Source organism: Camarhynchus parvulus, chromosome 4 (assembly GCF_901933205.1).
Source record: "Camarhynchus parvulus chromosome 4, STF_HiC, whole genome shotgun sequence".
Taxonomy (NCBI): Eukaryota; Metazoa; Chordata; class Aves; order Passeriformes; family Thraupidae; genus Camarhynchus; species Camarhynchus parvulus.
The window spans coordinates 27,481,881-27,505,848 of NC_044574.1; the positions used below are offsets into that span (position 1 = coordinate 27,481,881).

A 23,968-nucleotide genomic window follows, 5' to 3' on the forward strand; every position below is an offset into this window, starting at 1 on the left:
AAAGTTAGCTCTGTGGATGCTTCACCCACCTGTAGCAAGCTGCAAAGGCAGCTTTCTAGTCTTTCAACTTCTAGTTGGAAGTTACCATCCCAAAGATGGAGATACGAACTAATTAGTTCAGCTGCCCATAGTCATCCTGGGAATTGAACAAAACTGAGCAGAAACTGAAACAAGTTTTGTGAAGAGGCAGCCAAGAAGACCAGGCTTCTGGGTCATTCTGTGAAAAATAGTAAATGGGTCACATGTAGAGTCTGTTTGCTACTCTAACAACTGTCTTCTCTGAATTAAATACCAGCTGATTTTAAGGCCAAACACTGATATCCTTGTTCCAGACAAGGTGGAAGCGTTGTGACAAATCTACCTTGCTTTGTACAAGGAGACAGGCAGAGCAGGCACTGCACAGCACAGAGCAGGAGGCTCATATGATGCTCTTCTGACAAAGGCTGAAGGCTCCACAACAGACATGTGAGAGCTGCACTAACAAGGGGAGTCAAAACAGGCTGCTTGCCCATAAAGTACAACCCAAGTTAGTAACAAATTTTAAAGCTGAATATGAGGGAACTGAGACATTTCTTCAAACAACACAAAGCCATAAACAAAATGGTAAAGAAAGACCTTTGAAGATACTTTGCAAACCTAAAAAGGAGCCAAGCAATTTATGATACACCTAAAGAATGCTAAATTAAAATACGCTAAAGAAAGATACTTTGAGAGGCAAGGTGACAAACAAGACATGATAAAAATCCAAGCTTTTTAGTTCATCTACTCAGGGAACACAGGCAAGGGAAATACCCTCTTCTCCACATTATGCTTTTGACATATATTATCTCAATCAAGGCAGTTCCTTTGCTTTTGTTTTAGTGATCTTTTTATTTGATCCCCAGATTTATAAGCAAAATAGTGCAATTTAGCAAATATGTCAAAGCAGTCAACTGGATCTCATGTGGCTTTAATCACCTCAGAGAAAAATGCCTGACGAGCTTCTCTCTAGCCATTTATTTAGATTGCGGATATGGCAAAGCACTGTAAGAAAACACAGAAGGACTCTTTATAAAGTGAAAAGCAAAGTTAGTTCTTGTCATGAGATTCAGAGCCTGGATATGGTTTCAGCAGCCAAGGCACTAATATCCTGTGGGGAGCAGGCAGAGAGGGCAAGGACAAGGCCCTCTGGGTCTGCAGCCCAAAGCTACTGTACATGAGCAGGCCAGGGAAGAATGGGTAGGGCAGCAAGCTGGGAAAGGAGAATACATTTGAGGAATCCACATTAGCTGTTTTTCCACAATTATTTTGATATGCTCAACTCATGGAAAAAAAAACAAAAAAAACCAAAACCCCAACAACAATCTAGCAATAAAATTAAGTAAGACAAAACAACACTTGAAAAGACCTAGGTTGCTGTGCAGAGTCAATTCTCAACAGTGGCCTGTGCAAATAAAGCTGCAAGTGATAAAGGCAAGAACTACACTTGGCAGTTCATAAAGACAAATCTCTTTTCTTAGTAAGATTGCAGGCTATAAACTAACAAAAAAAATACTATCAAGAAGATTAGAGCCTTTATATTCCACTTAAGCTTAGACAGATAAAACAGTGTTTACAATAGTGTGCTATGCATGTGATAACACAAGATGTCTTCAAAACCAGCATATATTTCAAGCTTCAATGACAACTATATCGGGGCTCTCATTGACATTCAATGCTGGAAAAATCTTTAATTAACTAGGATGGCAATGCTGGTTTACAATCATAGGCACAATGGGATTTAGTGAGTATTCTCCACAATTGGATTAAAAGGGAATAAGATACACCTCTCACTTTAGTAATAATGAATGGATTCAGTTTGAAGATTCGTATTCCAGGGAGAATGAGATAAAGGTGTCCACTTTATCTGAATTTATTTTAGTGTTATCCCACAAAAATAACAGACCTTTCATCAGTTAAACTGCATGAAGACATTATAATCCTGCCATCTACAGATGAAGTCTTAAGACATGTGCCTATCAAATGCTACCAGTTTTCTCCACTTACCCACCCTACCATGCCAGCGTGAAGAGCAGAAGAGTAGAGATTAATAAAAACAATGCAATGGGATGTCCCAAAATCTCAAGGTTTCTAGAAACAGGTCCAGCTGGATTACATCTTCCTGTACCAACAGTTTAGACCAGCAGACTTCACACACTTTGTTTTTTAATTAATAAAGCAAGAGGCTGAGAAAATTCACAGGTACAGTTTTGCTGATTAGGATCAAGATAAACCAGAGTGCTGAGTATATATTTTTGCACAGTGGTCATATGACATTCCTAACAATCACTCTTCAGAAATAATGTTTTAGATGAATGAACAAGGCAGAAATTTAACCACTTTTTACTTTTTAAAAGCTTAACAAACTTTTATGCCTGTGATTAGATAGGTTTTACAGCAACACTGGTAAATCAATATGTGTTTCAAACTCTTGTAATTTCTCAAAGCCTTCAGGAATCACAGAGGAGTTAATTCTGGAGCTGTTTGGTTTGCTGGGGCTGCCAGTTTATATGAAAGAGCCATGTTCCAGCCTAAAGTCTGTCAATCTGCAATTTAGAAAAAGGAAACTACAGCCTTGTAGAAGAAGTTGTTATTGTGGGCTATCAGGAAGGATTCTAGCCAGCATTGATTGGCTGTATCAGAAGAGTATTTCCTCTCTTCTCAATAGACACATTTTGTCATAGATAAAAAGATTCTAAGATTATTTATGCTGTAAAAAAGGTTTTCCTAGCTCTGACAAATAAATTGTTTTAAACCATCAAACTCGCTCATTTCCAAATGCATTTCCATTCAGATACAGAAATGACAAGCCCTTCATTAGAGCAGCAGTTTTTTGATGGCATTAGCTTAATCTTACCAATATTATTGACCTATTCAATGTTTACTTCAGCAAGCATTCCCATGGATATCTAAAAGCAATATTTTGAATTGGTTTTCAAAGGAGCTTGTCCACAAATTTTAAATCACTTTCAGGCTTTCAAGCTGAAGTGAACTTTTTAAATATAATTTCACATGTTTCTCCAAGCTTATCACTCTTATCTCCAAATCTGTACGGTGTCCAAAGGCTGCAGATCTCTCTTGTGTCTCTCTTCATTCTACACTCTCCCAAATGTCAACCTTCAGTTGTCAAACTGAAGAGAGGAACACGTGAGGCTGGCTGCAAAGCCAAAGAAGAACATTTCTGGTTTATGCTCACATATTTCGGACAAAGGTAGGAAAAATACCTAAGAGAAACCTCCACTGCTTAAGAAACTTTCTTTTGCTTCTCTATTGCAAACAGGATACAGACAACAGAATTTACAGCATTTAGTGCAATCCACTGAAAAGGGCAACTGCATTTATCATTATAATTATTAAAAATAAATGAAGGGGAAAGGTTAAAATCAATTCACCTTTGTTTCCCACTTACTGTTGCTATTTATAGTCAGTCAAAGCACGTGGAGAATACTGTTGCCACTTTGATTTTGAGATCCAACATTGAGCTAATGTTTGTGAAAATGAGGCATATGATGCAGAGCCACGCGGAGTTCAGATTCATGTGATCAGGGATGTGCAGGACCTAAAGGCAGGCCACTAACCGAAGGAGCACTAATCAAGGAGAACAGGGAAAAACCTGCCACAATAACAACATCACATGTTCCTTGATAATGCTTTAATGAAAACCTCTTACAGTACACAGTGCCCTGCCTTTGCATCTTCAAGAAATTAAATGCTCCAAGTGTTTACATTAAAAATTCCAGTTCAATTTTTTTCTCCTACAGAAACAAAATCCACAGACACCTGGAAAATGAGGGAGACACTAATAAATTAAGTATTTCAGTAAATTTTTCCTCCCTAAGATTAATTTGATGAGGCTAGCACTTAGTAAGAAACATGATTTTAAAACGTTATTTGATTTTGAAATTGTTGGTGTGCTAACAAAAAAAGTATTCCATTTTGCAACAGAGGAAGGATTCACCTATCAAAAGAGACTGGCTGTCAGAGATGAAAGAGAGTAAAGAAATGGAGAGAGCCATTTTAAACATGTAAGACGAGACTTTCATCTCATGCTGGACCATGTGGGACAGCGCTATTAACCTTGGGAAAAAATCTGACAGGAGTGGAAAAGAAAGGAAGATGAAGGGAAAAAAAAGGAATATTTTACCTCAATAATTTTTCTGATCTGTACCAACACATTTCAAGAAGTCTACATTTATGCTTTTCCAGGGGTGAAAGTTTTGCCATATGTCCTCTACATCTTTCTGTACGTCCAGAAGTGTTGTTATGGGTTTTCTGACAGTCTGTGTGTCCTTCGCCCACCTGCCCGTCCAGGTGCTGCTACCTTGGGCAGAGCATGGCTGGGGAATGCATGCATGACTCCTTTGCCTGGATCACTTGTATACCTTTCTTCCACCTCAACAGTGTGTGACCCTGACTGCCAAAGCAGAGTTAAAGCTAGACATTTGTGTAGTTTGTCTTATTTATGCCTACAGAGCAGCTCCACTCCAGTTCTGCAGCTACAGAAGTGAGTGCTCCCAGATCCTCGTCAGTGGTCTCATCGGTGCTTAAAAACCTCCCTCTGTGGGATTCCACAACCCCTCACTGCAATGCGTTTGTAGTCTAAATCCTCCTTGCTCTTTGCAATTGCCTTCCTTACATTTAAGCAGTTTTTTTCCCTGAGAACTAAGTGGATAACTTTTTATCTTGCCCTTCAGGAACATGAAAAACAATCACTCACAATCCTTTTCTTAAATACCCTTTCCACGTTTAAGCTCCCTGTCAGTTTTCTCTTTTCCATACCAAACCAGCCACTTCTTTCAAGTCTTCGCTTTGTGCTACAGCACGCACTTTTAAGTCTCACTCGAGGTGCTCTGGCCCTTAATAGGTGGTGGCCCACAGCGGGCTGGGTCGATCTCAGCAGTGCGAGCCAGGGCGGAGGCGATACCTTTGGTGCCTCCAGAATCTTCTGTAACACCTCCAGGAGCGATCAGTGAGGATTTCAAAGCTAGGCAAATGCCTTTGTACCTGCCCTTTAAGGGATGCTCTCTCCGTTTACAGCTCCCGTGCCCAGCCCGGCCGCTCCCCCCCCACCTTTCTCCGGTCCACGTTCCACTTGGGCTTACGCAGCCCCGATCCCTGGGGTGCTCGGCACAGCAGAATGCCGCCCATGAGGAGGGCGAGCTCTCCCCCATGACAGCACCTTGCGCACGTTCAGCCACTGGGCTCTGTCTTTTTTTCTTAAACCATTCTGTTGAGGGGCTTCACAGTGATCCCGCGGGAGGCTCCGGGCGCGCTGCCCTTCTCGGGGGCGGGGGAGCTCCTCGCTCACCTGCGCCCATCCCCGCGGCGGCGGGGCGGGGGCCGGGGCGGGGCGGGGCCGGCTCTACTCCGCTCCCTCGCGCGGGGCTCGGGCATCTCCGCGCCGGGCGCTGCGAGCGGCAGCCGCGCCGGGATGGAGGGCGCGATCCTCGCCCGGGAGCCGGCGCACACCGTGCTGCTGCTGCTGCTGCTGCTGCTGAACCTCTTCCCCGCAGGTGGGAGCCGCGGGCGCGGGCGGGCGCGGGCCCCGCGGGGCCGGGGTCAGCACGGGCGGCGGCGGCGGGGAAAACTTCGGCGCTGGCGGCCCCTTCCACGGGGCAGCGCCGCGGCGGGGGTCGGGCGGCAGCCTGCGGTGTGCCCGGCATCGCCCCGCGCTGCCCTTGTGGGACGCCCCGCCGGGGAAATAAAGTCCTTTGTTTGCCGTGCGCGGCTATCCGGGGCTGGGAGAGGGGCCGGCAGGGACCCCCTCCACCCCCTCCACCTCCCCGGCCGGGCTGTTTTGACAATAAACTGTCCGGGGATCAGTACAAAATGTCCCCGCGGTTAAGTGCTCGTTGAACAATGGGCAGGAACGAGCAGCCGGCGTCAGGTGTCCAGCGCGGTGCAGCCTCCCGGGGGGGCAGGTGGGCTCGGTGCCCTCTGCGCCCGCCGGTGCCGCCCCGGGGCAGGGCTGGCCGCGGGACAGGGCATCAGGGCTTGTCTCTTGCGGCACTGACGGACCTTCGTGGTGAAAAGGAGGGCGGTTGGAACCTCTCAGGCCTTCGGGGGATCAGCTGGCGCTAAAACTTTGATGTGTTGTAGGTTCCCTTCCACTCGTTTCTAAAAAGGGAGTTTATTTGTTGACCTCTCAGCCCTGGAGCACAGGTCTAACGGTTTAAATACTGTATCTGGCTGCAGAGCTGGGCAACTTCGTACCCGGCTTTCAGAGCCGCCCTGCATCTCCTTTCGTGGTTTGTGGGCTTTGGAGGCGTTTGGCTGTGTCCAGCGATGGTGCTGGAAAGAGGTCGCTGCTAGACCAGGGGAGGAATTTGGCCCTGGGCACTAAAGTCTGAAAGGAGATAACATGAAAGGTTCTTTCGCTGCTTATCTAAGAACGAGCTTAGGATCCAGGGAAGCGATGCACAGCGATAGGTGTTTAACGTCTGCTGCCACCACGAGAGAGGAGCCTCGCAGAGCACCCCGTGTGAACAGACGGGAAGGGTTCCGCCAGCCTCTGCCCAGGGCAGCAAATACCGCTAAAACACCAGAAACCAGCAGCAGTGACAATTTACACTTCTTCGTTGTAAAACACTCTAGGATGCCTTAATGGTTTTGTTTAGGTAACTGTTTGTGTTTGCTGCCTTTTGTTTATTGGTAATCTGAATAAGTGTGGTATCTGGCAATTTGGGCTTTCCTATTTAGAAGTACTCACATAAGGCTGCAAAATGCTGTAGCCACATGAATGGAAAGGTCTCCTACCAATGAGTTATTCCTAGAAAGAAATTTTAAAAATGTTGAAATGATTAATACCTGCCAGCTTTCTTTACTTCATTAATTTCTTGCCTGTACTTTAAGGCTACCCTTCATCATATAGTTAGGCTGTCCTTAAGGAAAGCTTGGGAAACAGGTCATAGTGGCAGCATGTCCTGGAAGACAGAGGTGCAATTTCCAGAGTACTGGAGAACCAAGGAGAACCAATGAGAATCTTTCTCATGATCATTCTTCTTGTTCTGGATTTATACACTTACTTGTGGGAGACTTCAGGGGTACTTCAGACAAAATCTTCTGTGAACAAAACCACACCATGTTGTAAGAAATAACTTGCTACTGCAAAAGACAGCTGTCCTTGGGTATGTATGTGCATCATGTGTGTATCACACAGATGTAGGAGTATTCTGGGCTGGTTTTGTCGTGCTGGGCGAGGTATCAGTGTGATGGTTCGAGTCCTGGCAGCATCATAGGAACATCAGAAGTGACAGGCAGGACAGAGCTGGTGTGCTGTTCTGGATTGCTCCAGAGCTGGCTTGACCCTGTGCTACTTTTGGTTTTGCCTCAGTGTAGATGCTTGGCTGGGATGATCTCCCTGTTGAGACCTATCCTGTTTATCAGTGTACAAGTTTATAATAAGTATCTTTTTTTGGCTGTTGGTCAAGAGCGTCTTCCTTTGGTTGCAAGCTGGGAAAGAGGATGTAGAAAACAGCTCAATGTAGCTTCTCACAGGGTAAACCATTCATCTTTTCTGTCCATAGTCCCTTCCTACTTTTTGTTTTACTTGCAAACTAACATGCTTCCATACTTCCTTCCATTTGGGACTTGCCTCGTCCTCATTTTGATGCAATATTCTGGATGATCTTTTCTCTCGTCTTCTCCTGTCCTCCCTCAAGGCTTGCTTTGTCCCCCATGATCCAGTCCTCTGCCGGAGTCCCTTGTGTTTCCATCCTGTGGTCATGAAAGACTGGACATGGTTCCCTTCAGCATCCATCCATCAAGGCAACCTTCCCCCCCGCCCCCCAGCCCCCAATCAGCTGCAGAGTAATAGGAGACTCTCCCTGTGCCCAGAGGGAAGAATGTCTGTTTTCATGATGCTCCCTGCTACCTATCAGCCATGAGGGAGGAAGCTTGAAGAAGGAAGATCAAATTTGATGAGGATTCTGATTGCTGTCATTCAGTCACTGCTTTGACCCCCCTCAAGCCATCTGAGTATCCTGCCCTCCCTACCCGCATTTCCATCTCTTCTCTCTCCTCCTTTTCCTTCCTCCCCTGTGGCAGTGCAGAGTCTCCTGTGCAGAAATGTAGCCTAAGGCCACTGCCAGGAGCAGAATGGAAATGTCAAAGCTTGCTCAGTATTCAACTCTTTTTCCTTGCACTGCCACTGGGAACCTTTTCCCTGCAAGTGCGTGAGTGATTTTTGTTCGGGCTTTATAATAAAGAATGTGACAAATTTGGCAAGAAGTGAGACTCCCATTTACATCCTGTTTAAATACCATTCATAGAGACTGAAGGCATTTCCATGTGCTTATTTTGCCAGAGAGAGCCTCTTGTCAACAGATGACTGCAGCTGTAGTACTGTTGGGTTGTATTGGCTCTCTGTGGGTTTTCCATCTCGCTCCAGCTCTCCCAGTGATTGTCCAAACAGTAGCGCTTCTTTGCAGGTGCCTGAATTAAGCAAAGGATCCTGAGTCACCTCCAGAAGGGACAGGCTGCACCAGGATACAGGTGGAATTGGAAGGGATATGTCTTTAGCACATGTAAACATGAGCTAGGACAGGTCTTGGGAGAAACATTTGGGTCATATTCCTGTCAGTAGGAGGTTCTCCTAGTGAAGCTTGTCCTTTTTGCTCTCTGGTCTGTTCTGAGAGACTAATGGTATCTCTGTAGTATTTAGATTTCTGTCTGAACTATAATTCGTTGTTACTGCGAGCTATAAGAAAGATTTTTAAGGACTATCTGGAGCTGCCAAACAAAATGCCAAATACTAGGCATTTGTAGTTTGAAGGAAAGCTGCTTTCTAGTCCAAACACTAAACAGTCTGATGGAATCTGAAGGTAAGGAACAACAAATTCTGGATAAAACAAGAACCATGCAGCGTCAAAGAGGTACAACAACATATATGTTTATCTACAATACACAATGACCGATATAATCTCATATCAGTCTTGTAGAAGAGAGGCAGTAATTGCTCAAGGTTAAGCCACTTTTCAACTTTTTTTTTCCTCTCTCCATGAAGATGAATGCCATTGCAGGGATCGAGTGTTACACATTGTCTTGCTCTATGGATGTGACACATGATTTTACAGATGTTGTTTTCTTTTTCATCTAGTACAAACATCTTCCAGGATTTTGACTCATTTCCTTAAGTCTCTTTCAGCTGTTCAGAGAATGGCTAGAGGAAATGAGGTCTGATATCCTAATGCATTGCATTTACTGTAAGTACCCTCTCACTTGAAGTACATAACTTTACCTTTCTAAAATTTCGGAATGTCTTTCTGACTGTTCCCATGCACAAGAAACAAGTTGCAGATGTTTCTGTCCCTTGGAAACTCAGCTTCCCTAGTTGGGGCTTCTCAGCTGTGACAGATCTTAAAGGTGTTCATTGTAACTTTAGGCGGGAGAGAAGAGCTGAGGCTGCGGCGCCTAAGGAAAGTGTGTTACATCTTTTGGTCATTTATTAAAAACAATCTGAAGAGAATGCACACAGAAATTATGAGAACTTGGCATAAAAGGAATTTTAAAATTACTAGTATTCTTCTATATTACTGTATTCTATAGTATTGTGCTTGTCTTTTTCAGTGACTTTTAGGAAACTAGAAGAGTTTTTTTTTCCCCAGTCGGACCCTGTTTGACAATGAATCCTGCAAACAGTCATAAATGAACGTAATTTTACGCATGTGAGCAGTCTCCCTGGCTGGCTGCCAAACCTAATGACAACTGAAGTGTATTGTTTGTCCACTGGCCAAGATTGCTGCCGTTAGTGATAAAAGCATAAGGAGAGTGTAAACATCTGTGTTTGAGGGGAGAACGTGACTCCTATTTTCTAGGGGATACCAATTAGAAAGCTCAGTAAATGTTATTTTCTCAGTGGATTTCCTCTTGGGGATTATATTGATTTATTCTGAAAACACCGGTTTTCAGATTTAATGGATTTTTAATGATATTTTTCACGTTGCAAAAGATTTTTTTTACAGCATGTCAGGCTCTTGACTTTACCAGCAAAGAGACATGTAAATAACAGAAAAAATTTCTAATGTTGCTACCGTGCTATGCAACTTCTGGGCTGCTCCATAGGGATCATTTCTGAAAATGGAACTAAAATGAATCATCACTGGGTACCATTAAGAGCTACAAGGTTTTTTTGTCACTGGGGGAGCTGACTGCATTCAATGTCTATAATTTTAAATGTCATCTTGGCAGTTGAATCAGTAATCATGTAACACAATCGAATATCTGATATGGAGAAGAATTCTCCGGTCAACTAGGCACTGGCAGTTGTAAATCTAAGTGATAAAGAGGATGCATGGGCTGATTTAAGTTAAGAAGAGATGAACACTGTGGCAGGCAAATGTGAAAATCAGAGAGATGCACCTCTTACAGGTTCTTTGGAAGCATGGCAAATGCCAGGTTAGTCCTACATCTCCTGTCTTATCCAATCAGTCCTAAGCAGTTGTCCCCTGCTCATGCTGGGTGACCGTGCTCCTCACGAGGGACCAGAGGGCTGCAGCAAGTCTCCTGTGAGGACAGGCTGAGAGAGCTGGTGCTGTTCAGTCTGGAGAAGAGAAGGCTGGGGTGGATTTGTTTTACAGAAAGGCATTGTGCAAAAGCCACACAGGAAAAAGAAATCAAGCTTGGTTGATTATAACCTGTCATTGAGAACCTGCATGCTTTGAAGGGGTGGAAAATCCCAGTGAGCTCTGTAATAGAAATGTTTTGGGTGTTCACATACCTAGGCCATTCAGAACTAACCAGATTCCTGCTGACAGGTATCATATCATGAGATTTGAAACTTGCTCTTGGCTCTCTTACTTAATCTGTTTTTTGTTCAGGAGTTAATGGCTGCACTGGATGGCACATGTTGAAGGTTTTGTCTGCAGGCCTCAGGACTGGAAACTTCATTCTTTGCTGTGTGAAATCTGACTTTCTCATGCATTCATCTTCTTCCTGCAGCTGGGTTTTTAAGAGACACAGCAAGTCTTAGGAAGCTCCCATAGAACTCTATGAGTAAAGCTGGAGGAGACCTGCAGAGATCTGCTCTGTCCCCAGCTCTTCCTTATAGTCAGATGGAGCAGATCTCCCCGCACAGACATTTGTTCTAACCTGATCTAAGGCAGATTTGTGCTGCAGACTCTTAACACCTGTTTTTTTCTAGTAAATAGGTATTAAAGGTCAAAAGCTTCTGATACCTAATCTCCCTTGCTGGTTGCCTAATTCCATCCTTTTATTCTCCTGGTCTTTTGGATATATGAACTACTCATCACCATCCTTTTTATAATAATATTTTACACACCGATGATATAAACCCTTTGGCTTCTCTTTTCTATGATAAACCTTTTCAGATATTTTCTTTTGGAGTATCTTTTGTAACTCCTCCTCCTCCTGCTCTTCTCAGCCCTCTCAGACTTGTTTGCATTTCTTGCAGATATGATGTGTAAGACTGACATCTGACTGCAGATGAGAAATGCAGTGTTTCCAGGTTCAATAAAAAGGTCACCTCCCCCTGTACTATGTGCTTCAATTTGATTCAAAGCATTGTAAATCTGATTTTAATCATGATTTAAATCAGCCAACAGTAAGCCTCATTTTAACTGTTTTGCATTTGTACTTAATCATTTTGCAAAGAAAGGTTTAACCTCCTTTATTACCATTGAGATGGAGTTTTAATTAAATATAGCCTTTGCAGTTAATGTTATACTTACTTTGATTAATCACTGTGCCTGTATTTAAGCAATTATGTAGCTTGTTATATGTACACTGATCCTGATTCTTCATGTGTATGTTTTAGTATGAAAATAGAAAATGTTGACATTTCTCGTATTAGATAATTGATTTTTGCTGATGATTTGCATCGATTACAATGACGGAAACAAGAATTCTGAAATGTTCTTCCGTTAGATAAAAAATAGCATCACATAGAAGCCAGCCAATTCAGAAGAAAAAACTCATTGAGAAATGTTTTGAAAAAAAGAATTAATGCCTGAAAGGCCTATCTGTAGTCAAAACTGGTGGCTTCTAATCACTATGCTACAAAAATTTTAGAACTAGTCCATGTCATTCTCTCCTTATTCTTAGAATAGCAATGGAAAGAAACATTCATGGTGTTTTTTTCAGCTCCAGATCAGTAGCTCCTCTTTGAATGGACTAGTTGCTTAACTGAGTTGTACTGAATGAACTGAAATAAAGAAAATATTTTCTCTGCACCTGCTAGGAAACTCCACATGTCAAAGGCTAGTTTATTGCTGCAGCACAACCTGCCTGAAGGTGCTCAGGGGCTGACTTTGATGAATCCAGTAGTTATATAATCTTTAAAATGTTGACAGCAAATTTACAGCTTGAATAAATTTTTGCTTTTATTTTTTTAATGATTAGAGGAGCTGTAAGTTTAAATTTACATTGTTGTATTTTCAAAATCACTGTTGAGTATTTTTACCTTTATAAGGAAAATGTACATTATAAAAATGCCATGGGTTTACTTTTTCATGTAATATTAAATATGCAGCTTAATATGGGGTATTTTTACCTGAAATGGTTCTCTTTGTATGCCTGATATACAATTCTGTGCTAGGACCTGATCCTGAAGTATTCATTTTTTGCTGCTCAGTGGCTGGCTGATTCTCTTCTTCACTTTTGATGCTTGTTTGCTATTGTCTATACCATGGAAGTGCTTTCTATGCCTGGGTGAGCATAACTTTTATATTTTGAAAAGAAATTATGTTACCTTCCACAAAATAAAAGCTTCCTCCCATTAGTGTTCATTTTAACACAAGCTGTTGAAGTTTCCTATTCCATAGCATGTCTGACTTCCAGGTATTATACATAAAATTGCTGACTCTGCAGGAGTATTAATGTTATCATACCTAGGATTTGAGGTATGCAGCACAATAAAAGAGGTCACATGGAAGGAGCAGAAGCAAGCCCTGTGTTTCTGGTCTCCTCCTGTAATCTAGATCTATTCAGAAGAGATGCTGGAATGGGATTCCCTGTTTAAGCAGGCACTCAGGCTGCACTCACATTAAGTAGTCCTCTGTGTATCTTTCCTGGAGCAGCAAGAAGGACTGCTTTTCAGTAAGCAGTTACCTGTATATATGTCATGTATGTGCTATTTCTGATAAGGCTTATAAGTAAACTAGAAAATAAAGTACAATTTTAAAGCAAAAACTACAAGTTGGACTTCTGTGATATTGGAGAGTTATTTATCTCATTGCCAGAAGACTGAGCAAATGAAGCTGAATTGTCAGAAATATATCCAAGTCTCTATATTCAAAGCACTTATATCTAAGACAACATCAGTGACAGATGTTGCTGGGTGTTGGTGTGATTATTTGAGGTGAAATTTTTCACCTGAGGGTGTTTTGAGAAATGTGCCAATGACTCCCCCTGAAACTGTCTCAGTCATAGTTCGAGAAGGCATGGGCAAAGATACATATCTAATATACTGGGTACCTTAGTAAAAAATTACTTATTAGATTTGGTAGTGTCTGTAAAACAATGCTTTTACAATAATTTTTTACCAACATCTTAATAGAAAAGTTTAAGTGTTATTTAGATAAGGGAAATCTAAGTTCTTGCAGGCTTATCAAAAATCTCTGAATAGATACACTTAATTTATACAGAAAAATGTGGAAACATCCTAAAACCTGCCTCCTAAAACCTGGATCCTGTGCCATGTGCCTGTATGACATGATGCAGTGACTTGTATTTTGGTAACACAACTATATAAATACCCTATCTTATTACTATACCCAGATTTTTTCTCATTAATCTGTCAGTTCTTTCAATGAAGAAAAGAGAATACAAAGTATTATGGACATAAAAGATAGCTCTGTTTTTTCTGCAAAATTTGGTGAACATGTTAATCTGAAAGTCTTGTTTATTGCCGTAATCTTCTAGGAAAATGTACTGAACTAAATATCTAGAGAAAGTAAAAAGCAGCGTTCCTCTTTGTGGTATTTAATGTGGTCCATCATAAGAGCAGTGATAACATAATTATGCAATTATTGGTATATTTTCCCCTCTGGAGGCCTTATGTAGATGATTACCAGTGCACCTTTTAATGAAATTGCTACTATTTGATAAAATTACTGCCAAGACTTGAAATAATTAGAATTCGCATTGCCAAAAGTCTTACATCTCCTTTCTCAGTTGAGCCTTTTCCAAATAGGCATTAATTCAGATTGCAAAGCGATTTACTGTTCTCCAGTCTTCTCGTTTCCCTTCATTAAAATTACCTTTTCACTGTGTTTCAGAAAACATGCTTTCAAGCCTATGTTGCTCATTACAAGGAACATTCGTTCAAAATGGAAGTTGAAAGACACTGCACCTTTTAATGTAAATGTCAGCAAAGAGAAGTGAGAAGAAAGAGCCATTAAAGGAATAGATGGGGCGCATGACAGCTGAATATGAATACACTATGCATTAGTGTGCTTTTTCATTCCTTCTAATCATTCTCCATACTTACTTCATAATTTGTTTATTTATGTGTCTAACAGCTGACAAAACTAACCATGGGGACAGCTGGTTAATAAGTAATTTTTGAAATTAGAGGAAAGAAGGCAATAATTCAGTAGGAGTAAGAGTCAGTCTAAATGTATAAATCTCAGTGCTGACAAGCGCTGTGCCATACAGTTGCTCTTTTTTTTTTGCAAGTCTACTTGTGTGTGTACATACATACATATTTAGCTGTACTCTGTGTTTCTCTCTGAATAAGAATTATCATGTAGTTGTTGTAAGCATAGACCATTCTAGTTAAAAAAAAAAAAACAAAACAAAACTGGCAGGTCAGTCATGCATTGGGTTTGGTTTTATTCATTAATGTATTGCCTGTAGATTCCTTCCATGGTGGGAGGTTTAGGTGTAAGAGACCACAGTGCGTCAGTGTAATATAATGAAATGAATTAATCACCTAGAGTAGGTTGTCACACATAGTGCTTCAAGATAAGTGACTGGGCTGATGTAGTGCACACGGTACTCCTTCAGAAAACAAACCCCAAAACAACAGAAAACGTCCCAAAGCCATGTCTTCTCAAAAAAGAAGGATTCAGGGAGGTACTGTACTCAGCCCTGGAAAGAAACATGGTGTTTGATCCTGCTGTAGCCATTTAGTATGTGTGCTAAACTAGAATTATATTCAGCTACATGTCTGCCTTTGACAAATGGCTCTATTTGCGGAGTGAGGGATGCCTGTCAGAAAGGGCAAGCTGCTCAGCAGGCAGGAACAATAGCTTGTTTGCATGGCTGCATTTTCCTCACCCCAGCAAGGGAAGTAAAGCCAGCAGGGAAGAGGAAGGTGTGTCTCTGTCTCTGGAAGGTTCAGTTGCTTCCCCCAGCCCTGGCCTTGAGCGAGTGTTGCACTTGCACGCATAGGGTAGCTCTCACATGGTTGTGGAGGTCACGTGAGGAATCTGCTCTGCTAAGCCTGCTTCTGAAGTGCTGAAGCAAAGTGCTGTTAGCTGCATCACTAATTGGTGTGACAAGACCCCCTGCAGGAGGACCTGCTGGCTTCCACCCACAAGCCAGGGGTTGTCCCAGGTGCTCATATTTAGCCTGCCTGAAGATCCTGTGAATGTTTCTCCCAGAGACTGCAGTGTACAGGGTCTGTAGAGCTGGCTGGGTTTGGCTTCTTGCTACCTGTCTCTGATACTGGCTCTTCCTGATTCACCACATCTTGTTCTGGGGGGTGCATAACCTCTCTCCAGGGGTAGCTGGGTGTCCCCTTAGTCTCCTGAGCTCTTTTCTCTGCAAGTGATAAGCGCCAAGTGCCTCTTACTTGTTCTGTGAACTGCCCTGCCAGGGCATGAGGTGTGTTGTGGTGCACGTCCATGTAGGTGCAAGCCCAGACTATGGATCTCAAAGGTTACCATGGGGCCTCACTGCAAAGGGGGTGCCTCTCAGCCACAGCCTCTGTAGTTCCTCATGCTCATGCCTCCACAGATGATAAAGGCAACCTTTGTTCTAACCTCCTGCCACTTCCTCTCTTGGGTTTGCCATGGGTGGGAATCAGCTGGCTGGTTCCACACTTGCTCTTTGTGTGGGAGATGTTCATTTCTCCTTGATGCTGTTTGCAGATGGAGTCAGCTTGGCTGTGCCTTTGAGTGCTGTGCTGGTGAGCTCCCGCCTCCTGCTCTCCACAGTGCCCTTCCTCTGCCCCCTTCCCTTTGGGGGTGAGGGGGCAAGCAGGGCTGGCTGGGAAGACAGGGGTTTCCCTCATGCAGCTGGGTAAAAGTCAAAGCCTTCATTAATCCTCTGCACTGGTCTACTGCTCAGTAATATATAGCTTCCAAGAATCCAGAACTTCAGAGTGAGCACAAGCTAGTGAGCTCTTTGCTTCTGCTTGGAAAACACGGCATTGAAGAGTCTGTTGGTCAGCAGATAGCACCGACCCTGGAGATGGGTTAGGAGCAAACTGCTTAGTTCTGCAGGGAAGCCTAATCAGCCTAGACTTAAGTATGTGTCCAGTGACAGATAATTTTTCAGTCTCTGAAAAGCAGTTGGGGCAGAGGAGACAGTCAGCAAGGATTTGTGTCGTTCAGATATGCTGAGAGTCCGTAACACTTGCAGGGACAATCAATCATGTGTTGGGTATTTTTTGGTCTATGTCTTTGAGGAAGACACTAGTGTGGGTGTTGGTATGGATGGTTTCTTTTGCTAGCCACCTTTATCCCCAGAGCCTGGCTGGAACAGGATCTGATGTAGCTTTCAGATCAAATAATTTAAAACTGACATTTGCCATTGCTAAACTTTTCATCTAGCATAAGGGAGAGTGTCTGTTTAGTGAAATGGAACAAAACAAGTAAGCATATGATAGCATCTCTCCTTTGAAAAATCTGGGAGATTTTATACATCAGAGTAAATTCAAGTTGTTTCAGTGCAATTAACATGAAAGTTTGACACTTTATATTTTTCCTTGGGGCACGAAATGGCAAGACAAAGAAAATGTAATTGAAAGGATCTTACATTCATGTCCATCATAGCATATGTCAACTGTCATAGTGGCGTTAACAAATACTAAACAGGGTTGGAAAGGTGCTTTTTCTCAATTAGACCTGTGTGTAAATACTCTAAAGAGGATTGAGCAGGCTTCTGGCTAGGACCTCTGCACTTGTGTAAAATACTTGGTTTTGCTTCTGCTCGTCTTTCAGACCTGCAGGGGACTTGTGGGTCTGAAAACACATTCATTTTTTTCCAGCAGTGTTGGGTATGCTGAAAGAGGATATTACTTCCCTGCAAGCCATGTGTTGCTGATATCCCTGGACCATTGCATCTACAGCAGTGCCACTACTTTAACTGATAAAGCATATCTCTTGTTTCTGCTCTCTTATGTTGTTGTAGATGAAAAACCACGGTGAGTGAGGTCTGTGTGATAGCCCTTGAAATGAAGCCAGTGCCCAGAATGTATAGGCACTGAAAAAAAATAGCCTCTCCAATTGTATCCAATCCTCACAATCTTACACAAAAGTTGTGGACATTTTGTCTCTTGAAGTTTAGCTCCTCTGTGCATTTGTGATAGAAAAACGTTAACTGCTTTAGAAATCATGGTCAGGATCAGGTCACGGTCAGGTCACTGTTTTCGTTGTGCAGTATTTGTACAGCTCAAATGATGATGACTATGAAGGTTATGGACAACTGCAAGGGGAAAAGGCAGAAGCTCAGAAGAGCCTGCCTTGCCCTTTCAGTGTGTCCCAGCCCTTGGGGAGGCAGGGTGAGGAATTTGCCCTTGCTGAGCAGCAATGAACCTGTCAGCAGGGCACTGCCAGTCCCTGGGAGTGGGCTGGGCAGAGAGGCTGGTACTGGGTGTGAGCAGGTTGAAGCTGCACTGTGCCTCTGCCCAGGGAGATGTTCCACACAACTTGAAAATGGAAGGACGTGGGATAAGGCACAGGGTTTTTTGTTTTATTTTTCTTTGGAAGCAATCTGTTGTGCTGTAGAGCTGCCACAAACTTCTTGTTCCTTTTAATGTTTAGATAAGAGTTGAAAGAGGAAGTGGCCACAGAGAGACTAACCTGTTGGCCTAAGGCTGTGCAGGAAATGTGTGGCAGAGCTGGGAATAAAATCCACAGTGTTTGACTCTTCGTCTTAGTCCATGGCAGTCCCACATCTTTATTTGCTTGGCAGCTGGAGATGGTTTCCAGTTGCTTGTGAGCTTGATGTGGACTTGCACCTGATGTGCTCTTCCATGCTACACCAGTGTGGCACTGAGGCTGAAAAGCTCCAGCATAAACTGCATTTTTTCCCCAGGATGTTTCACTCCTTAGCCAGAGCTTTTGTTGTTTGCACATCCCTTAATTGTTACAGGAACATTCTGCTGTCCTTAATCATATCCCTGCAATTTGACCTGCATTTCCTATCAGTATTACCTAGAGCTGTTTGATTTTCTAATTCCTCCAGCTTGGTTTTCCAGATGTTCCTTCTGCATGCAGAATTCACAACTGCTGCACTCCTCCTCTTTCCTCCCTCTCCCTTCATTTTAATATATTTATATATTCCTTTTTTTCAGTTACACAGCCTTGTTCTCAAGTGATTGCTCCCAGCATTGTAGTTTTTAACCCAAGTTTTTTATATTACAAACAGAAGTTAGGGTTGTGGAAGTGAAGCTCTTTAGCTGTAGGACTCAAATTTAGTACATCCAAAATGGAACTTGGGTTGTCCAACTCTGAGCTTATTAGTTTTAGTTTTTTTTTAAATTGTGACTTATTTGCCATTATTAGTGTATTTTTTGTTAGCATATAGTAACTACATCCTCTAGTGGCCCTTGTGGACAACTCTAGAGGGTCATCCAGAATGCCAGTGTGGTACTCTGGCTATGCAGCGTATAGGGAATGTTGAATGTGTCACAGTGGGATCCACAGTCTGTGATCAACAGTGGGATCATCTGCACCACTTGAGACCACAGGACCCATGTGGACAGAAGACAGGTTTCCTCTCTTGTCCTGAGTTGTTCCCGTGGTCAGGTGGGCCTCACTGAGATGGGGACACTCGGCTGAATATTGAAGTAGTACTCCACCTCCTTTTCAAAGGTGTGAAGAGGTAGAGAGAGGGTGGGGGCATGCCTAGGTGTGGGGTAGATAACAAAGTAAGGATGCATACCCACACCTGGAAAATTTCCTGCATCCCATTGTTCAGAAACAGTCCTGCTAGTGACTGGTAAAGCCAGCATCCCAAGTGGGATCATGAACACAGAACTCTGGGAGGAGACAGCAGACACTGTATCCCATAGGGTTTGGCACTTGGAGATCCCTTACTACCTCTAGCATCTATACTGCCAACAGGACTGATTCCTGAATTATGGGTCTTGGTGTTGTGGCTGTGATTACATGGTTGATGTTACTGGAGTCCCCCGGAGTGACAGGGGGCCTGGAAAGAGCCCCATCACTTGGGTGCCATACAAATGGAGCAGTTGCAGACATGAGTCTGAGAAAAGATGAGCAGAGAGCAGATGGACACATGCTGTGGGGATTAGTGCACCGGATTACAAGTTGTTAGTTAAACTCTCAGATTTCTGTCACTTAATTATTCCTCCAAAAAGAAGACACAAAGTCATTCTCATCTTTCTAAACACCATTTTAATTCTCTTTTTAAAGACAGATGATATTTTGGTGCATAATGCGAAGCAAATCTAATAGTCATTCTGTTTACAACCGGCTGTCCCTACACTGCCATAGTTTTTTTGGAGAGACATTATTTTCAGAAGGCAAGAGAAAAAAACCCTTTACGCTCTGGGAATCCTTTGCACAAGGTATTATTGAATTTGTAAGTTTTGCTGAGAATTCACAGACTGCACAAAAGGAACCATAGCAAAATAATCTCGAAATATGAGTGATACTTCACCACATTTTGCTAGTTCCCTCATTTTTTCTTTTTCCAGCTCTGCTACATAATGTATTTCTTGTGCCTCTGGACAGGTCAGGCTCTGGTATGTTGTTTACTACCTTTAAAAACTTACCAATAACTTGCTAGATAGTCCTGCTAGTAAGTGTTGCAAAGACTTGAACTCCTAACCAGAGCGGATAGGATGAGGGTTAGGGGAAAGAGTAGATAAGAGTCATAAGTGTTCCATAAGAATATGAAATTTTGTTTTTCTAATCTTTCTGGCAATTATTTTTTGTGAGATACTTTTTTATCTGTTCAGTCATGTGAGTTTATGTAGAGGATTAGTAGAATTCATGGAAAATTTTTGGCAGTGCTGGAAAAACAGGCACTGGTGGACTTGTCGGTTTGGTTTAGCATTCGTAAATCTTCATTGGAGGGAGATGGGGAGAAAACAAGGGCTTCCTCCAAAACCCAGACCAAAAAGTAATTAGTCTCTGCAGGTGGTCTGACCATCCTTTGCTTCCTACTCTGTGGTGGATTTGTCAGGAAGAGGAGCAGTTACCTGACCTGGTCTTAATCCAGTGTATACCTTAAGAACAACTAAAGCTGTGAGATGAGTGAATTAAGTCTGGAGTGTATAACCTCATCCCAAGTAATTATCCGATTGTTTTTCCCGAACGTCTGTTGCTATCTGTGTGGGTAGGGAAATTCAGCTTCTGAATGGAGCTGCAGAGTGTGTTTTTGCATCCTAGTGGAGTTGGGTTCTGGGAAATGTCCCCCTGGCTCAGGCATGGCTGTTATGTGTCTAGTCCAGCTGTGCAAAGCTGTGCTGTGCATCAAAGGGACACGGCCGTGAGTATTTGTAGGACTATTGAGCTGGCCTTCATGAGGGGAAGGGTTTGTTACTGCAGAACCTGTCAGCATTTAGACACAACACAGTGATGTGTATGGTTTGACAAATCCATCCTCAGGTCACAGGTCAATTATGACAATAATCTTTACACTGCTACCTCCAATGGGTCCTTTTTTCCTCTGCAAACCTGTTGGTGATACCCTACACTTGACCTTCCCACAGCCTGTGCCCTAGGGTTGGGTGCTTAGGTGGCTTTGGGAAGCAGGAGAAGCCTAATATTTGTCAGCCAGACTTCACAGGCCGGTGTTGTCTGGGCAGTTTGGAGCCTACACTTACCCCGTGTGTCATTGCTGGGCTGGGGAGATACCCAGGAGGGAAGGGGAGGGAGCAGTTCAGCCAGCCAGGCTGGCTTGGCATTTCCTCAGGGGCCAGTAAATGAGTTTGTTCTCCGTGTAGCTCTGGACACTTGGAATGAAGCCACTCCTGCTGCAGCTGAGGCTGCTGCCGAAGGAGGGGAAGCACAGCTCAGGCCAGCAGGCCGCTGTGCTCATCCCGCTGCCTGTGCCTGCCGGGGCTGGGAGCTGAGGCCAGGCCACAGCAGCACGTCCCCTTGGGCTGCTGAGGGAGGCTGCCCTGTGCCATGATGAGGGCACACACACGCTGGTGTTTGCTCCATGACAGGGTCTGTGTGACCTGCCCAGGACTGTGCTCCTTGAGACACTGGCCACTGGGGGCCATCCCAGGCCAGCACCTCACTGGCAGGGCCCAAGCTGAGACCTTGCTGGCTGCAGGCATAGAATGATGACACTGAAGGTTGTCCATATCTTCTGCTTTCTCAGTGCTCCCTGACTGGTCTGTTAAACTAATGCCAGGATAGGTACACCACACCACATTTTGCTGTTTTATGCAGCTCATGTGATTTGTCACTTAAATTGCCCTGTGGTCTGTGAGGAGCGAGCATAGTAGTCTTCAAAGAGGTGCCCATGAAGGACCTGTATGGTTGTTCAGGAGCCCTTCTCAGAGGTCTTTGCCCTCAGTCTTCTCACATGCCGTAAGTTCCTGGCTCTGAACTGAGGAGTTTGAAAATCAGAAGTCTTCTTGCCTCAACCCTGCTGTCACGACACCTCTTTACCCAGGGCAAAGGATTTTTCAAGCTTTCCTGTTTACCATTCCCCTGCTGACTGGGACTTGTTCTTCTGAGATCTTGGACTTTCACTCTTCTTGTTTGAGCTACACAGCTCAGACACACACCTGCATTTTGAGGTGGCACATGTGAAATTAAAAGTTGGGTTTTTTCTGCCTTTTTCTGGCAATTTTTATTTCTAGGATGGTTGTTTATTCATTCAGTCATGGACGCATATATGCAGGATTAGTAGACCTCATGTGGAAAATTGCTTGGTAACACTGGAAGAATGAGTGCCGGTTGAGTTTAACACTGATAAATTCTAATTCCAAGGAGGGCTCCTTTCAGACTGGAAACAAACAAAGTAATTAGTCTCTGCAGGTGGTCTGGCCATCCTTTGCTTCCTACTCTGTGGTGGATTTGTCAGGAAGAGGAGCAGTTACCTGACCTGGTCTTAATCCAGTATATACCTTAAGAACAACTAAAGCTGTGAGATGAGTGAATTAAGTCTGGAGTGTATAACCTCATCCCAAGTAATTATCCGATTGTTTTTCCCGAACGTCTGTTGTTATCTGTGTGGGTAGGGAAATTCAGCCTCTGAATGGAGCTGCAGAGTGTGTTTTTGCAGGCACGTAGCATTTTCACTGGCATGACTCTGCTACTACACCCGGATGTTGTACAGTCTTGTACAACCGTGTGGCATGAGCAAACAGCACAGTTATTGAAAGCTAAGGATTACTCATAGCAATGAAGAGCTACTCCGAAAGGGGAAGGGTTTGTTACCGCAAGATCACCTCAATACTTGCCTATGTTCTTCTGATATTCAAGTAGATCCAAAACAGTGAGAATTTCTCTGCATTTTTGACTCTGAACTCCATTTTTGTAGGCTCACTTAAGACCTCCAAATCATGGGTATGCTAACTCAGCAACCCCCTGATTGGCTTGCCCTAAGAGTAGGGCCTAAATGTGCTCGTTTCTTTGGGTAGGCAGTTGGGGAGTGGTTGGGAACTGTGAACTGGAGCTGCTAATTTTACAAGAGGTTTATTTTGTGAGAACATTTAAAACATTGTGTTAGGGCGTGTTCAGTGAAAAAGAAGCTAAATAGTCAATTAGAGCAGCTTTGGTGGCTGGGAGATTGGTGCCTCAGTGAAACTAATTTGGTAGCATTGGGATGGAAACTTGAAGAATAATTTGCGTGGTTTTTTTAATGTAAGAAATGTTGAATTAGCGCTTCAGGTGAAGAAACAAGCAAGTATGGAAAGCATGGTCTGATGCCTTCATTAAACTGGACGCTTCTAATTCAAGAGTATGAGTGGAGCATCTGAATATATGAGAGAGCAGTTATAAAAAGATAACTGTTGAGCAAGGAAACTTTAGTTCTTGGCAACATACTGAGTAAATGACAAAGAATGATTAAAAGTGCTGCCATGTAGGATCAGACTCATATGTTCTTGAATTTAATTTTTAAATAGCTTGGGTCTGTTCCCATTCAAAAGCCAAAACATTGCAGAAAGTGGTGCATCTGAAACTTTAGTTTCCAAAGGTTTTTTAGAGGCCAGTTTCCACCTGCACTGGTTATTTTCTCTGTGTGCCAAAGGCCTTACTAGCCAAAAGGTGTCTGTAGAATTGCACAGTTCAGCTTAGTATTTTTAAGAAATAAATCCCAAAAATATTAGTTGCACATATACAGCTATAAATAATAATTTTGCTGCAGAAAAAAAAGAGAGTGTTGTATTGACAGACATTCTATTTTGTGCTTTTTTTTTTTCCAGGTGGTGCACTGTCCCATGTGGAGTCTTTACGGGTTGTGAATAAAGGAGAGGAATTAAGGCTGATGTGCAATGAGGAGGGACCTGTGACTTGGAATTTCCAGAACTCGGACCCATCGGCAAAAGCCAAGAGTTCCAACGAGAAGGAGTGGTACACCAAAAATGCAACAGTCAGAGACATAGGCAGATACACATGCAGAAGCAAAGGGAGTATTGTCTCCTCTTACTATGTTTTTGTTAAAGGTAAATATCAATGAAGGCATTATTTTTGCTTCCCACCCCTCCCCTTCTTCCCCCCGCTCCCCTTCCACAATAAATCTTGCAGGATGGACTGAATTTGAAGTACAGTGGGAGAACACAATCTGGTAGAATAAATCTTCCTCCCTGTCCAGTAGGAAGAAACCTCATTCT

The 23,968-nt window shown here is 43.2% G+C and overlaps 1 protein-coding gene across 1 annotated transcript in view; it reads left to right on the forward strand.

Moving 5' to 3' along the window:
• Positions 1–5,412: 5,412 nt before the first annotated feature.
• KIT (KIT proto-oncogene, receptor tyrosine kinase) overlaps positions 5,413–23,968 on the forward strand; it is a 55,339-nt gene continuing 36,783 nt past the window's right edge. Inside the window, exons 1-2 of the mRNA XM_030948229.1 lie at positions 5,413–5,531; positions 23,561–23,800. Of these exons, the coding sequence (XP_030804089.1) occupies positions 5,450–5,531; positions 23,561–23,800 (322 nt within the window). The 5' untranslated portion in view covers positions 5,413–5,449. The remainder of the gene's footprint in view (positions 5,532–23,560; positions 23,801–23,968) is intronic.